Source organism: Drosophila erecta, unplaced genomic scaffold (assembly GCF_003286155.1).
Source record: "Drosophila erecta strain 14021-0224.00,06,07 unplaced genomic scaffold, DereRS2 tig00000399-arrow-arrow-pilon, whole genome shotgun sequence".
Taxonomy (NCBI): Eukaryota; Metazoa; Arthropoda; class Insecta; order Diptera; family Drosophilidae; genus Drosophila; species Drosophila erecta.
The window spans coordinates 12,888-31,544 of NW_020825239.1; the positions used below are offsets into that span (position 1 = coordinate 12,888).

The 18,657-nt window shown below is 33.8% G+C and overlaps 1 protein-coding gene across 1 annotated transcript; it reads left to right on the forward strand.

Annotated features, from left to right (window-relative positions):
- Positions 1–2,242: 2,242 nt before the first annotated feature.
- On the forward strand, positions 2,243–2,819 carry LOC113564709 (dynein regulatory complex subunit 3-like; the record flags this gene model as incomplete). The annotated part of the gene is made up of 1 exon (XM_026983583.1): positions 2,243–2,819. A coding segment is annotated over one exon (577 nt), but the record flags the coding sequence as incomplete, so codon positions are not given.
- Between the last annotated feature and the right edge of the window lie 15,838 nt (positions 2,820–18,657).

An 18,657-nucleotide genomic window follows, 5' to 3' on the forward strand; every position in this document is an offset into this window, starting at 1 on the left:
TATAAATTTTAATTATGAATTTTTAAAGATGAATTATTTTCATAAAATATGTAAACCTTTTTTTTTTAAGCTATATATTTGCGTGCGTTTGAGCAAAAGGTGGTAGAATCTGTAGAAATCTTTCAGTTAACGAATTTAATATAATAATTGTCGAATTTAATATAATAATTGTCCCTACAAATTTTTAAATAAGATGATGATGTTATGTTGCCAATAGAATTCGATTAAATTATATAAATTATATTAACGTCGAGCAGGTATTTTACTAAGGGATCCGGTTGATATAAATGCAGATCGTTGATTTTAAAAGAAAGCGAGCATTTAACAGCTCAATCTTACATGAGAATCGGACTTTAGAAAACTAAAGGCACCAGGTATAAAGGTATCTTCACAATAAAGTTTGTTAAAAAATGTTTAAAAATAATGATTAGCAATTGTGTTGTAGAGCAATGTAGAGCAAAGTGCACAAATAATGAATGTTATGTGCATCAAATTGATCTGTTAACAAACTCATAAAAATGTTACTTTTTAAACATTGCAAGTGACTGTGATAGTTGATAGAAAAAAACCAAACTCAGCATTCTCATAAATTATCTCATCTAAAGCATCTTATAAATAAAAAAAAAATAGTGATAATTCCTACATGTTAAAAAATATATCATTAATTGACGACTGAAAGTCGAGTTCGTTCCGTTTCAGCAGCATATCGCAGGCGTTGATTCGGTCCAGAAGGTTTTTTTGCGTCAAATCATGCGGCACCCAAACATCAAGCTTTTTTTTGTATCCAGCCTTCTGCAGATGGTTTAAAATGGTTTGGTGACTAACTCCCATCTCCTGGGCGATGTCACGAGATGCCACATGCCGGTCTAACTCGATGTATTCCATGATTTGATCGGTATTTGTCGTCACAGGTCTTCCGCCGTCTGGCTTATCCATGGTGTCGTTTTCACCGGCTCTGAATCGTCGAAACCATTCCTCCGCGGTTCGAAGTGATAGAGTACCATCCCCCAAAACACCATTAATCTAACGGAACGTTTCTCGAGAGGATTTGCCTTTAACGAAGGAAAATAGCGCGAATTTCGGCGTTAGTGAACTCCATGTTTACACGTCTATAACTGTTGAACGCAATATCCAAACTAATCATGCATAGCGTCGTTTTGTAGGTTATGTCAAGACCTTTCAAATTATGTATAGTATTGCCAGATACGAGCTCTGTAGCGCTTTGTACATAGCCGCGAAATTCAAAAAGGCGGCAGGGAGATATTTGCCAAACTAATATAAGCCATTTTTTGTCTGTAAAAAGTGTAAAAATGTTATATAAGGTAATATAATAATTTTGTGCAATTTATATTTGACAGAAATATCAATACCAATATCATATTTGATAGAAATAGAAATAGAAACGAGCCAGATAGCGCTTTGTACATAGCCTCGAAATTCAAAAGACAAAAAGGCGGAAGAAGATATATTACAACCTATATATCATTTGTAGGTAGACTCAGATGAGCTTTGTGTTGTTTGGTAGAGTTTTTTTTTGAGTGCAGTTGACAAATAGAAAAAGGAGTAAGAGAGTGACGCTCACTGAAGTTAGTCCAGTGAGAACGGTTAAACGCACAACACGCAGACGACTTGCTGTGAACGGAAAGGAAAAAGAAAAAGAAGCACGGACTAATCGAGATGGACAATCATCATATACAAAAACCATTATTAAAGTATTTATTATATAATCCCGTTCATTTCGGCAAAAGCAAAAATTAATGAATTAATTAATTCGAAGCTCAGAAAAAAAACACGGCCATTTGCCAGGTCCCGACCGAATTCCTGACCTTGTGCTTAGGATCTGTGGAAATAGCAGTATTCTGAAACTGCTTACCTTATCTCTAAATGTGAAAGGACTCCCTTGTTATTTGTAAAGGGAAACAATAGGTTCTTTGTTCATTGCAGGTCAATTGTATCTCCGTGTTTAAACAGTTTTGTAAAACCAAGATCATATGGGATAAAGGGTTTCAAAAATAATATTAGAAAACATTTCATCGGCTTTAATAAATCATTTAACACTGTTAAAAAAGCTTATCTTTTGAAATGGATTTTAAGATATCCTTCTTGAGAGCTCTTTACGACTTCTTTTTAAACCCATGTCGACCCAATTTTGTGACGGTAAACATCTGTTTTAAATCATATTTTTATTTTGATGTGTTTTTAAAAAATGGTGTATCAGAACTAACTTATTCTTCTTTTTTAGCCGGGAGCTTCGCGAAATCGAAGATAAACAAGAAAAGGAGATACAAACAAGAAAGTTTCACGAACGTGAACAATCAGAGGAAAAGCGATTAGCTTCAAGTTTTGTTGAACATTTGGATGGCCATCAGCTGTTTGACTCACTTTGGCGTGGCGATGAAGATGGTCGAGTGCTGATGCTTGTTGGAACACAAGCTCAAGAGCTTGCCGACGAATACGACAAAGACATTTTTGAGCTTACGCAAGAAATTTACAAACTTGGTTTAGAAAGGTTTACTGAGCGCGATGAAGAAATAAGAGATTTCATTGAAAATCTTTTCGATGGCCAAGAGGAACTTCAAATACTCGGGCAAAAACAAATAGAATGGTTTTTACAATTTAAAGAAATTATTTTTGAAGAAGCTCGAATCAGATTGATTAAACTAGAACAAAATTCAATGCACGGGGAAGACGAAGACACTCCGGAAAACCTTAAATTATCTGATGCTTTGGATAAATTAAATATTCAATTTGAAGATGCAATAAATGATTTGTGGCAAGCGTTGATGGCCCAGGAGTTATATTTGCATGAATCTATTCAGGTAATAATAATATAGTAATTATAATTATAGTAAAGTAAGGTTGCCAAATATCCCCCTTCCGCCTTTTTGTCTTTTGAATTTCGCGGCTATGTACACAGCGCTATCGACGATTCACCGGCCTTCGACCACGACCGTTTTCGCTTATTGTCGTATGTGATCCGTTTTTCGTCGAGAATGGGTCAAGAATGGGTCGAGTTCGTTCCGTTTCAGCAGCATATCACAGGCGTTGATTCGGTCCCGAAGGTTGCGTCAAATCATGCGGCACCCAAACATCAAGCTGATTTTTTCAGTTTTTGCTGATTTGTTGGCGTTAGAGTGGACGTGGCTGCGTCTATATCTGTGGAAGCTGCATTATTAATCTTAACATTCGGTCTTTTGTAGTTCCTCGGATCGAGGCGTTCATACGGACGGACAGCCGAACATGGCCAATATCAATTTCTTAGTACAGATATATATATATAGTGACATATCCATAAGTCCCTTAGACTTAAGTACATGCCTACTTATTTACACACACAACAAGCATACCCAATACTACCCTACACCTCACAATTGTAAATAAGCATACCCCATACTACCCTTTATTTACTCAGCCCCTAGATAAGAATAAAACTGTCACCAGAATTCCAGAACCAAGGCCAAGCGGAAAAACCCCAAGTAATACGAATACAGGATGTTATTTAGACAAATCACCCACTGGTAGACTAAACATTCTTTGCCTAATTGTCACGTTCCCACGTTCAAAGTTCGGACTCGAAACTCGAAAACAAAAGTTTTAAGTTTCAAATAAACAAAATCTTAAAGAATCTAAGAGCACTTGTATCCAAGAGCGAATGCACTTGATTCCAAGAGAAATGTAGATAACTACAAAGCTCTCTAAAATCCTAGAATCCAAAGTCCATATTTGAAAAACTCGAACCCGAGGCTTGAACGTCAATCAATCTAGATCAATAAGTTGAGTTCAGTTTGAGACCTAATACTAATCGGTCGGAGTTCTTCAATAAAACCTTTGTAATATTTCGGTCAAATAAAAATATATATATATTTTTTTTTGACATACGGGTGTTATGAACGTGTAATTGGTGCAGTCGGTAGGATCGAATAGTTAAAAAGAGTCCTTTAATACGGTACTGGGCAATTGAAAGGATACACTATACAACTAGCTATCCTAGCCTGGCGAATTAAAACAGTGATTCAAAAACTAATTGTGATCCGCAAAAGAATCTACGTGCAAGTAGCATTCTAAAAACCAAATCCCGTGTGGTCAGAAACAATCTGTATTCAAACAAAAACAAGTGCGGTCGGAAATAAGATTTAACTTAAAATTTTGTAATTCCGTACGTTTATCAAAACCTAAAAATTACAATTATAATTTAGTGCAAACTAAAAATGGCAAATCCTGCACAACTCTCCGAGATTCATTTGAATCAATTATTGCTTCAAATAGAAAAACTAAATTTAACTAAATTTCTACGACGGTACACCTGGAAACTATCTGGGTTTGTCAACCAAATCGAGCAGCTACTCAGTTTATACCCTACACAAGATGCCCGACAAAGTCATGTCATCTACGGAGCCATAAAACGCCTATTGGTGGACACAGCGCAAGAAGTCGTCATCCAGGATCGAGCAAACACATGGATGGAAATGAAAACAGCATTAGGAATGGCATTCAAGGACCACAGACCCTACATATCACTGATAAGACAACTTGAAGATACAACATACCCCGGAAGCATCAGTAAGTTCATCGAGAAACTCGAAGTACAATATTGGATTATGTATGATAAGTTAGAATTAGAAAGTAACCCCATTGACAAAATAAATAAATAAATTAAGAAGAACTATTAAAACTGTAATAAGTCGATATTTGCCTAATTTGTCTAAATCATAGCCATAATAACAATCAAAGATATCAAAACTATCACGATGACAGAACTCATAATTTCAACACATATTATCCTGGAACATACCAGAATAATACACGATTCACTAATCCAAACCAGCCTAACATGAACCAAAATCAGTATGTCCCCCTTCCGATACCAAACAGCCAAAGGGGAAACTATTATACATTTAGAAGAGATCTAGCACAAGGTCAACAGAATAATTCTCTTAATAATCTCTTAAATTCTCAACCTTCGATTTCAAATAATCTGGAACCTATAAAGAGTCAGAGCGGGCAAAGTAGAATGGATGTAAATTTTCATCAAATTGCCTCGGAGACTCAGATACCACAAGAGGGCGAACCAGTGTAGTGACAAACTTAACTTTACACTGCAACAACTCTTCAAGACACCCTCGCCCTAAATTATAGCAGCTTTTGTGTAAAACAAAAAGCGAGAGAATTGTCTTAGACCAATCAGAACAGAATATGATCGTACGATTATACAGTTAGGAAAAGAAAAGCTATAACAGCGACCACCAGCATGCAGCTTCCCAGAGCTTAGATCATTATCGGATTAAACTTCGTGGCGAACGCTCACAATTTTTGACGCTGCCCATTTAAACTTCGCATACACGTGGAAATATAATTAATATAATATAATATAATATAATATAATATATATATCCAATCTCATAAAACAAGAGTTGGGATATTTCAATAAATTTCCGTGCTCGATTCGTGTGAAAGTGGCAACGAGATTCGACCCCAAGGCGTAAGGAAGGCCAGGCCTATATAAGAGCATTTGGTTGCTCTACAGCCGACTACCACCCCCCAGCAGCCAGCGGTTTCCTAAGGTCTTATCGCTGCAGTGCTGCAGTTATATTTCGTGTTTTGTTTTGATTCTTGATTTTCTTTTGTATTACGATTATAATGAATTAAATACTCGCAGATTGACGGAACTTTTGGCAATTGAATAGGAATTTAACTTAGAACCTTTAAAGTTTGACCTACAGCTCGACAATGTCAACGTGAACTTGGGCCCAACTTTACGCACATCATGGAGTGGATATTTAAGGTCGTGAGTACTACAAAACAACAATGATAAAAATCTTATTATGAATCACCTATATTAAAATTCTAACAACATGCCACTTGAACGTCTAATTAAAATAATATCTGCATTTGACTAAAGATTATGTAACTATAATTGTTAATTTTATATTCAATTACTTATATATATTTGCTTTATACTTTACTTTTATATACCTTATTTTACTTACTAAATATAAACAAAAAATGAAGAGTTAGAGAATGACTAGGATAATTATGCGTAGATTAAAATTTGTTAGTTTGTTGAAGAGATTTAATGGAACCGTTTACTAAACTGAATTTATATAAATGGAATTATGAATGAAGATATATTGAAAAAGAATGAATTGTGAATAAATAGATTTAATGGTTTGTCGATTACTTATGTATGTTGAACACTTTCTTAAATATGTGGTAGAGTTATTTTGAACTTGACCAAGGGACAATGTAAATATTTTAAGTAGCATTGTCATGGTAGGGAGGGTAAAGACTTAGGGAATTATTAACATCCAAAATTCCCAATACTTATCAGAATCTGTAGCTTATCTTCACACGTGTCGGCGTGTATCATTAGTATCAATATAAAGCCATTTCTTTTATTAATCGGTAGTTCACTTTTGAACATTGTTTATGAGTAAGACGCACTTATTAAAATGTAGTAGCGTTTCGTACTATCCTAAGCTAAAAGAACCCCGACCTACGGCGAGCTAGACACGAGCATAGCAAGAGTGCGCATCCCTAGCGAAGGAAGTACAAGGTCCTCTTTATTAGTAATTACCACCCACTATTAAAAGACCAACTAGTTAAAAATCTATCGAATTACGTACACTACACATTTTTGGCGCCCAACGTGGTGTAATAATTGCAATAGTTTAGCTCAGTGTAATAGATATTGAATAGATCAGAGCGTCTGCTCCGTTTGAATCGTTTTATTTGAATGAATTCATATTGCTGTTCTTGGGTACAGCTTCCCGTACATGGTGTGCTTAAGACTATGTGTTTGTTATATTATATACATATACATGTGTATGCAGAGGGCATGCATATGTTATGTATGGCTTGACCACTTGAGTTGCTAAGTGCATGCTCAGCGTTCTCACGCTCCGCGATCGGCTTATGTATAAGCGTTAGATCGTATTTCAAGAGCTGGAGTGTTCATGTAGGTGTTGGTGGTCTTTTGATATTATTTGTGTTTATTATAATTTATGTGACAAAGTGTCACAATGTATATACTTTACTTACATATTAACTCTACTCTACATATTGAGGGTAGATACACTACACCTCCCTTTTTAAAGAAATGACGTAATATATGTAGTCATTTTTAAAAAATTATTATATTTTTTTTTTTTTCATTATTTTATATTTTTGCTATTTTTGTTTTGTGTTGTGTTTTTTTTTTTTTTTTTTTATTATAATATACATATATTTTTTTTTTTTTTTTTTTTTTTGTGTATATAAAATTGTATTTTGATCTGTTATTTATTTATATGTATTGTGTAAATTTAAAAATATTGTGTCTCTTTGTAAATTCGTAAATTCATGAAATTTTTGTATTTTTTTAATTTTTGTATATTATTGTCATCATTACCATATTCTGTTGATGTGGTTGATCAGACCAATCGGTTGCATGATGATGATAAGAATAATTTGTGTGTTTTCTTTTGAATAAGAATTGAGAGAATTGAGAGTTTAAATGTTTCGTATTTATTAGTTATTTAATGAAAAATTACGTTATTCGTTAAAAGTTTTTAATCTATCCTTATGAACCTTTTGAGTTTTGTTTTTATCGTCTTTTATTATTATATTGTTCGGTTCTTCTATTCCTACTACTATATATGGTCCTAAATATCTATTGTCTAGTTTATGTCCTGTTTCATTTCTTAAAAGAACTTTATCGTTAATTATTATTTCCTTATCTAGTACTTTCCTATCGTAGTATTCCTTATTTTTACGTTTATGGTTTTCTAACATTACTCTGGCTCTTTTGTATGCCATTTCTAATCTGTATCTAGATTCTATTGCGTAATTATCTATGTTGTATATAGGGTCTATGCTATTTTTAATGCTTAATTCTTTAGGTAAATTAGGTGTTTTACTGTATACTAATTCATATGGACAATAGTTATGTGCCATTGATGGTGTAGTATTGAAACAATATACGAAATAGTTAAGCCATACGTCCCAATCAGTTTTATCGACTGATATGTATGAACGTAGATATTCATTTAGTGTTCTGTGGCTTCTCTCTACCGTACCAAGTGTTTGATGGTGGTGAGCTAAGATTGTTTATTTTCAAATACTTACAAAGTTCGTTCATGATTGTGTTTCTATATTCTGTTCCCATATCGGTGATGAACGTCTTCATCGGACCGTATTTGAGAATGAATGATTCGAATATAGCCTTGGCTACTGTACTAGCACTTTTGTTTGCTATGGGGATAGCAACAAGGTATTTGGTCAGATCACATATTAAAGTAATTATGTATTCATGACCATTGTCTGATTTGGGTAATGGTCCAACTGTGTCAATAATGACTTTGTCAAATGCTTTAATTGGTGTGTCTGTAGTTGTTAAAGGGGTCTTTATGTGCTTTGTTGTTTTTGCTTTCTGACATTCTGGACATTTACGTATGTACTGAGATATGAAATTTATCATCCCTTTCCAATAGTAATGTCTTTTGATTTTTGCTAGCGTTCTTGAAATGCCAGTATGACCTCCTTGAATAGGATCATTGTGAAATGTAGACAGTATTGCTTCTTTTTCAATATCATTAGATATTGTGGTCACCGGCTTGAGTAGCGCTACTCTTATTTGTTTTAAAAATTTATTGCCCATATTTTTGAAAGTTTCAGTTGAAATTAATTCAAAGATCTTTCCGCTCGGTGCCATTTTGAGTTGGCTGATACCAAGTATACCGGCTTCTTTTTCAAGCCTGTGGAAAAACTGACCTAAGTCGAGAGTTCCATTACTATATATAGGTCGCTAATCTCAATTCTTGCTATAATTTTCTTACCATGTTTAAAGAAACATAATGTGTCAGTTATATGCAAGGTCACTATTTTTCGTACATCGTCATTATTGATGACTTCATATACGTTGGGCTTAGAAGCATTTTCAAGTATTTGCCTTGGCAAAATTTCTTGTTCTTTTTCATTTACTGCGCAGTTGTTTTGTCTACTCTGTTGTCTTGTAGTGACTTTCAAGACTTGTTTTTGCATATTTTTTAATTCATCGATGGTTATTCTTGATAACGCATCGGCTACATGATTATCTTTTCCTTTAAGGTATTCTACTGTAAACTCATACTCTTCTAAATCAAGTCTCATTCTAGTGAGTTTGGAAGTAGGATTTCTCATTGAGAAGAGGTATGTTAAAGGCCTATGATCTGTTTTTACAACGAAATGTTTGCCATATATGTATGGTCTGAAGTAGTTAATTGCCCAGTGTATTGCCGCTAATTCTTGCTCTGTAGTGTTTTTGTTACTTTCTCCCTTAGTGAAGCTGCGAGAGGCATATGCTACTGGTAGTTGTATCTCATCGTATGTTTGTGTTAATACTGCCCCGCAAGCTTGTTTACTTGCATCTGTTATTATGCAAAATTCTTTGCTGAAATCTGGGTATTGTAATAACGCGGGTTGTATTAATGATTGTTTGAGATATGTGAATGCATTTTGGCATTCTGAAGTCCACTCGAATTTTACATTCTTTTTACATAACCTTGTTATGTGACGAGAGTAGTCAGAAAAATTTTTGATGAAACGTCTATAATAATTGCAAAATGCAATGAATCTTCTTGCGCTGTCAGCGTCCGTAGGGACGGGGTATTTGTCAATGACTTCGTATTTCTTATCATCTGGCACGATTACGATCAGTACACTTATGACCTAGAAAAGTCACTTCATGCATGAAGAATGAACATTTGTCTGGGTGTAGTTTTAGGTTATTTTTCCTACATAGGTCAAAGACGTTAGTCAAATTTTTGATCATATGATTTTCGGAACAACCGATGACTATTAAGTCATCCATATACAGGAATGCCTGTGAAGGTTCTAATCCAGAAAATGCCATTGTCATCATTCTTTGGAATGAATTGGGCGCAATTTTTAAACCATAGGGTAATCGTGTGAAGCGATAGGAGCCGTTGCTCGTTGAAAATGACGTTGCGTTTCTTGAGTTTTCATCTAGTTCTATTTGATGGAATCCTGACATTAAGTCTAGGCACGAGAAGTATCTTGCTCGGCCTAATTGATCAAGAATATCGTCTATTCTTGGAAGTGGAAATTTGTCTGATAAGAGCTTTTTATTAATTTGTCTATAATCGATTACCAGTCGCCATCGTTTTGTTGCGGAACCTGGTAATGATTTCTTCGGTACTAGTAGCAATGGGCTGTTGTATTCAGATACGGCTGGTTCTACTATTTTATCATCAATTAATTTGTTAACTTGTCTGTGTATTTCTTCTTTCTGTGATTCTGGTATTCTATAATTTTTGATGTATATCGGTTCATCATCTTTCAATCTTAATTTTTGTTTGTAAAAATTATTGGTACTTATAGATTCGGTTTCAAGTCCAAATATATCTGTGTATTTTGTGCATAATTTATTTAGTTGCTTTTTAAACAATGGTGGGAAATTTTTGTTTAATTTTTGTAAAATATGTTCATTTCTTTCGTTATCTATTGTTTTTACTATTTCATATTTGTTAAGACTTTCAAATTGTATCTTATCAATATTTATTATTTGGTTTCTTTTGGTTGTGTTTATTATACGAATTACTGTGTTTTTACTAGTCGTAATTGTATTTGCAATAAAGATGCCTGTGTCTATTTCTTGATTAGGAATGAGGATCTGTTCATCGGATGTATCTAATTTAATTTGTCGGACTACCTCGGATCGGGCTGGTAATAACGTTGAGTTATTGCCTATTGTATGTGTTATTGGTACGTTTATTGGACAAGTGATATTGTCTGGTCGCAAAATTAACCAGTCGTCTTCTGTATTAAAATCTAATTTGCAATTGTATTTCTTTATAAAGTCTATTCCGATGATTCCATCGGTGGGTATTGGGAAATTAGAATTAACTATGTGGAAATTATGTGGAATTATGTAATTATTTGTTGCTAGTTCTATGTTTACTAGACCTAGAGAGGTTGTTGAACCTTCTCCAACTCCAAAAATGTTTGTTATTGTATTTTGATCAATGTCTTGGAAATTATCTGAGCTGTTTTTGATAAGTGAAATATCTGCTCCTGTATCTATTAAAAATGTTAATTTTGTATTCGTATTATTATTATGCACATGTATAAAAATGTTGAAATTAAGATTGATTGTGTGAACCGTCTTATTTAGTTTCCCGAAGCTGTAGCATTTTGTGATGTACTAGCAGCTTCGATTGCTCGGACATTGTTATTGTTGTTGTTATTTTGATTTTGTCTATTACCTCGGTTGGAATTATTCCTTCCTCGGTTGTTTCCTCTGTAATTTCCTCTGAAATTACCTCTGTTGTTGTAATTGGTATTGTAACTACCGCGGTTACCTCGGCCTCGGCCTCGGTAGTTGTTATTTCCCCTGTAGTTTTGTTGTCCATTGTAGAAATATAGGACGCTACTGGGACTGCCTGTCATTTCAGTGGTGCATTGTATGTATTTTCCAGCTGCATCACTGAATGTATTGTAATTACCAGCTTCGAGTATTATTCGTAGCTTTTCGTATTCACAATTTTTAGTCATTGCTTGTATTGACTCTTTAGTTGCGAAATTATCCGCAGTTTCGGCTGAAAGGCCTAAGTCAATATATATTGCTTCTAATTGCTTACGCAAATTGTCAATTTCAGTGGTGTATTGGGAAGCTGTCTTCCCTTTCTGTTTAACATTTAGTAACTTTGCTTTTACAACTTCAGCTGATTCACCTTTTACATTACTATTTAGTATGTCAATGATGCCTCTGATGGTTGTTTCATTTGTTACTTTGTATAAAATTGGTCCAATTATTTTTGATTTTATTATCTCTACTGCTAGATCTTCCTGAGTTCCCTTTGTTCTATCTGTTATTCTTAACGCTGTTATAAAGCGTGTCAATGATGACTTTTTGCCATCGAATTCTGGTATTGTTGTCGACAATTGTCGAACATATTCTCTATCTTTCTCAATTTGGTCTGGCATTTTGGTTTCGTTGTTTTTTATTTCAATGTCTTCTGGTAATGACTCAATATCGCTTTCGATTTCAATGTCGATATTACCTTTAGACTCCTCAAGATTTTGTAATTGGTTTTCATTTATATTAACCAATGAATGCAAATCTTCAGGTATTTGAATATCTAGATTATGTCTGATGCTAATATGGATCAATCTTTTATTGAGAGATCTTAGTATTTTATGACAATTTTTCTTATGTGTTTCTGTTAATCTATCTTCTATAGCTGTGACTATTCTACATATGTTATTGTATTCTTTTATTATTATCTTTATGTGTGTTTCTAGAGTCTCTACTTTAATAGGTACTTCTTTGTTTACACATTTATATGATTTGTCAAATACTGCTTTATTATGGTTTATTGACGCTGCTATTTTGGGCCATTCCATGTGTACCCACTGTGGATCACTCATTTGGTGTTTCTTTTATATTCGCAACAATTTTGTCTACTAAAGTGGAATTCGGAATCATATAAATGTATTTGACAAGAAGGATGTCTACCTATTGTGTTTTTCCTTGATAAAAATGGTATTTTATACTGTTGTCTATATTCTGTATAGTCTTCTAAGTCATATCTATATTGTTTTATTTCGTAAGTACAGTTTATATCTTGTCTAGGCCATCTGCACGGCTCTGATATCTTTTCTTAAGTCGTTTATTATGTTCCTGATAGATCTTAAGGATCAAATTAAAAATTGATATGACAGTCATAATCAATAACAAGATGAATATATTTTGTAGTTCATCTTTGTGATCAATTATTCTTACTTCGTTAACTACATTGGCTGTTGGGTGATCTACTTTTGATTCAGTAGAACCCATTTTGGAAATGTTAATAATTTGCAATAAAGAAAAAATGAAATCTGTTTAATCTCTCAATTTATTGGAAATAAAGTTTGAAAAGTTTTTATAGTGAATATTGAAATTTAATGAATTTACTTTAAATATTTGCAACTTGTATTAAATATATACAAGTGCCAGAGACATGGAAATTTGATAGTTTTAATGTGGTTGGCTCACAAGTCAAAGTTTACATTTCATTAGAATTTAAAAAAAATCTCCAAACACATTTGTTAGTATATAGCCTGACAGTTTTGTTGTTAGTTTTTTCAAGCAGCGGTTTCCCGCATCGGCTTGGGTTTAGTTTAAATCTATGGCAAATTGGGGCATTTGCGTTTAAGCAGCCCGTTTGCGTGTCTTCGCACTTTGGCGAAGTTCTTTTTGTATAATTTCCAAACGCTCTTTGTAGCGTTGCCGTGCTGATTCCTCCTTGGCCAACTTGGTCATTTCCTTGACCAGCCGGCGTTGTTGTAGTAATTTCGCTCTATGTCCAGAGCGTTTATGTTTCCTGGGTTGGTGCTTCTCCTGACGTGCCCGGTACTCAGCTATTGTGAGTGGGCGTGGTCCATCGGTGGGGTTTAATTCCAGCGCTTCCTCCAGCGTTGGCTGGTCCCTATGTACCTCGGGTTGCGCCTCGGTCAATTGTGGATCGTCTGCCATCAATTGCCGCTTGTGTCTGTGTGTTTTGTGTGTTTTTGTGCGTTTGGCTGTGCGTTGTTTGTTTTAATAGAACATTTGTTGTTGTGTATTCATTTTGTATAGAACAAGTAACAACTTGCACATTTTAATTCACAATGTATATATAATTTTTATCCACACACACACAACACAGAGACAGACTCGAGACCGAGTCACGGTCGCCATGTAATAATTGCAATAGTTTAGCTCAGTGTAATAGATATTGAATAGATCAGAGCGTCTGCTCCGTTTGAATCGTTTTATTTGAATGAATTCATATTGCTGTTCTTGGGTACAGCTACCCGTACATGGTGTGCTTAAGACTATGTGTTTGTTATATTATATACATATACATGTGTATGCAGAGGGCATGCATATGTTATGTATGGCTTGACCACTTGAGTTGCTAAGTGCATGCTCAGCGTTCTCACGCTCCGCGATCGGCTTATGTATAAGCGTTAGATCGTATTTCAAGAGCTGGAGTGTTCATGTAGGTGTTGGTGGTCTTTTGATATTATTTGTGTTTATTATAATTTATGTGACAAAGTGTCACAATGTATATACTTTACTTACATATTAACTCTACTCTACATATTGAGGGTAGATACACTACACCTCCCTTTTTAAAGAAATGACGTAATATATGTAGTCATTTTTAAAAAATTATTATATTTTTTTTTTTTTCATTATTTTATATTTTTGCTATTTTTGTTTTGTGTTGTGTTTTTTTTTTTTTTTTTTTATTATAATATACATATATTTTTTTTTTTTTTTTTTTTTTTGTGTATATAAAATTGTATTTTGATCTGTTATTTATTTATATGTATTGTGTAAATTTAAAAATATTGTGTCTCTTTGTAAATTCGTAAATTCATGAAATTTTTGTATTTTTTTAATTTTTGTATATTATTGTCATCATTACCATATTCTGTTGATGTGGTTGATCAGACCAATCGGTTGCATGATGATGATAAGAATAATTTGTGTGTTTTCTTTTGAATAAGAATTGAGAGAATTGAGAGTTTAAATGTTTCGTATTTATTAGTTATTTAATGAAAAATTACGTTATTCGTTAAAAGTTTTTAATCTATCCTTATGAACCTTTTGAGTTTTGTTTTTATCGTCTTTTATTATTATATTGTTCGGTTCTTCTATTCCTACTACTATATATGGTCCTAAATATCTATTGTCTAGTTTATGTCCTGTTTCATTTCTTAAAAGAACTTTATCGTTAATTATTATTTCCTTATCTAGTACTTTCCTATCGTAGTATTCCTTATTTTTACGTTTATGGTTTTCTAACATTACTCTGGCTCTTTTGTATGCCATTTCTAATCTGTATCTAGATTCTATTGCGTAATTATCTATGTTGTATATAGGGTCTATGTTATTTTTAATGCTTAATTCTTTAGGTAAATTAGGTGTTTTACTGTATACTAATTCATATGGACAATAGTTATGTGCCATTGATGGTGTAGTATTGAAACAATATACGAAATAGTTAAGCCATACGTCCCAATCAGTTTTATCGACTGATATGTATGAACGTAGATATTCATTTAGTGTTCTGTGGCTTCTCTCTACCGTACCAAGTGTTTGATGGTGGTGAGCTGTTGATGTAAGATTGTTTATTTTCAAATACTTACAAAGTTCGTTCATGATTGTGTTTCTATATTCTGTTCCCATATCGGTGATGAACGTCTTCATCGGACCGTATTTGAGAATGAATGATTCGAATATAGCCTTGGCTACTGTACTAGCACTTTTGTTTGCTATGGGGATAGCAACAAGGTATTTGGTCAGATCACATATTAAAGTAATTATGTATTCATGACCATTGTCTGATTTGGGTAATGGTCCAACTGTGTCAATAATGACTTTGTCAAATGCTTTAATTGGTGTGTCTGTAGTTGTTAAAGGGGTCTTTATGTGCTTTGTTGTTTTTGCTTTCTGACATTCTGGACATTTACGTATGTACTGAGATATGAAATTTATCATCCCTTTCCAATAGTAATGTCTTTTGATTTTTGCTAGCGTTCTTGAAATGCCAGTATGACCTCCTTGAATAGGATCATTGTGAAATGTAGACAGTATTGCTTCTTTTTCAATATCATTAGATATTGTGGTCACCGGCTTGAGTAGCGCTACTCTTATTTGTTTTAAAAATTTATTGCCCATATTTTTGAAAGTTTCAGTTGAAATTAATTCAAAGATCTTTCCGCTCGGTGCCATTTTGAGTTGGCTGATACCAAGTATACCGGCTTCTTTTTCAAGCCTGTGGAAAAACTGACCTAAGTCGAGAGTTCCATTACTATATATAGGTCGCTAATCTCAATTCTTGCTATAATTTTCTTACCATGTTTAAAGAAACATAATGTGTCAGTTATATGCAAGGTCACTATTTTTCGTACATCGTCATTATTGATGACTTCATATACGTTGGGCTTAGAAGCATTTTCAAGTATTTGCCTTGGCAAAATTTCTTGTTCTTTTTCATTTACTGCGCAGTTGTTTTGTCTACTCTGTTGTCTTGTAGTGACTTTCAAGACTTGTTTTTGCATATTTTTTAATTCATCGATGGTTATTCTTGATAACGCATCGGCTACATGATTATCTTTTCCTTTAAGGTATTCTACTGTAAACTCATACTCTTCTAAATCAAGTCTCATTCTAGTGAGTTTGGAAGTAGGATTTCTCATTGAGAAGAGGTATGTTAAAGGCCTATGATCTGTTTTTACAACGAAATGTTTGCCATATATGTATGGTCTGAAGTAGTTAATTGCCCAGTGTATTGCCGCTAATTCTTGCTCTGTAGTGTTTTTGTTACTTTCTCCCTTAGTGAAGCTGCGAGAGGCATATGCTACTGGTAGTTGTATCTCATCGTATGTTTGTGTTAATACTGCCCCGCAAGCTTGTTTACTTGCATCTGTTATTATGCAAAATTCTTTGCTGAAATCTGGGTATTGTAATAACGCGGGTTGTATTAATGATTGTTTGAGATATGTGAATGCATTTTGGCATTCTGAAGTCCACTCGAATTTTACATTCTTTTTACATAACCTTGTTATGTGACGAGAGTAGTCAGAAAAATTTTTGATGAAACGTCTATAATAATTGCAAAATGCAATGAATCTTCTTGCGCTGTCAGCGTCCGTAGGGACGGGGTATTTGTCAATGACTTCGTATTTCTTATCATCTGGCACGATTACGATCAGTACACTTATGACCTAGAAAAGTCACTTCATGCATGAAGAATGAACATTTGTCTGGGTGTAGTTTTAGGTTATTTTTCCTACATAGGTCAAAGACGTTAGTCAAATTTTTGATCATATGATTTTCGGAACAACCGATGACTATTAAGTCATCCATATACAGGAATGCCTGTGAAGGTTCTAATCCAGAAAATGCCATTGTCATCATTCTTTGGAATGAATTGGGCGCAATTTTTAAACCATAGGGTAATCGTGTGAAGCGATAGGAGCCGTTGCTCGTTGAAAATGACGTTGCGTTTCTTGAGTTTTCATCTAGTTCTATTTGATGGAATCCTGACATTAAGTCTAGGCACGAGAAGTATCTTGCTCGGCCTAATTGATCAAGAATATCGTCTATTCTTGGAAGTGGAAATTTGTCTGATAAGAGCTTTTTATTAATTTGTCTATAATCGATTACCAGTCGCCATCGTTTTGTTGCGGAACCTGGTAATGATTTCTTCGGTACTAGTAGCAATGGGCTGTTGTATTCAGATACGGCTGGTTCTACTATTTTATCATCAATTAATTTGTTAACTTGTCTGTGTATTTCTTCTTTCTGTGATTCTGGTATTCTATAATTTTTGATGTATATCGGTTCATCATCTTTCAATCTTAATTTTTGTTTGTAAAAATTATTGGTACTTATAGATTCGGTTTCAAGTCCAAATATATCTGTGTATTTTGTGCATAATTTATTTAGTTGCTTTTTAAACAATGGTGGGAAATTTTTGTTTAATTTTTGTAAAATATGTTCATTTCTTTCGTTATCTATTGTTTTTACTATTTCATATTTGTTAAGACTTTCAAATTGTATCTTATCAATATTTATTATTTGGTTTCTTTTGGTTGTGTTTATTATACGAATTACTGTGTTTTTACTAGTCGTAATTGTATTTGCAATAAAGATGCCTGTGTCTATTTCTTGATTAGGAATGAGGATCTGTTCATCGGATGTATCTAATTTAATTTGTCGGACTACCTCGGATCGGGCTGGTAATAACGTTGAGTTATTGCCTATTGTATGTGTTATTGGTACGTTTATTGGACAAGTGATATTGTCTGGTCGCAAAATTAACCAGTCGTCTTCTGTATTAAAATCTAATTTGCAATTGTATTTCTTTATAAAGTCTATTCCGATGATTCCATCGGTGGGTATTGGGAAATTAGAATTAACTATGTGGAAATTATGTGGAATTATGTAATTATTTGTTGCTAGTTCTATGTTTACTAGACCTAGAGAGGTTGTTGAACCTTCTCCAACTCCAAAAATGTTTGTTATTGTATTTTGATCAATGTCTTGGAAATTATCTGAGCTGTTTTTGATAAGTGAAATATCTGCTCCTGTATCTATTAAAAATGTTAATTTTGTATTCGTATTATTATTATGCACATGTATAAAAATGTTGAAATTAAGATTGATTGTGTGAACCGTCTTATTTAGTTTCCCGAAGCTGTAGCATTTTGTGATGTACTAGCAGCTTCGATTGCTCGGACATTGTTATTGTTGTTGTTATTTTGATTTTGTCTATTACCTCGGTTGGAATTATTCCTTCCTCGGTTGTTTCCTCTGTAATTTCCTCTGAAATTACCTCTGTTGTTGTAATTGGTATTGTAACTACCGCGGTTACCTCGGCCTCGGCCTCGGTAGTTGTTATTTCCCCTGTAGTTTTGTTGTCCATTGTAGAAATATAGGACGCTACTGGGACTGCCTGTCATTTCAGTGGTGCATTGTATGTATTTTCCAGCTGCATCACTGAATGTATTGTAATTACCAGCTTCGAGTATTATTCGTAGCTTTTCGTATTCACAATTTTTAGTCATTGCTTGTATTGACTCTTTAGTTGCGAAATTATCCGCAGTTTCGGCTGAAAGGCCTAAGTCAATATATATTGCTTC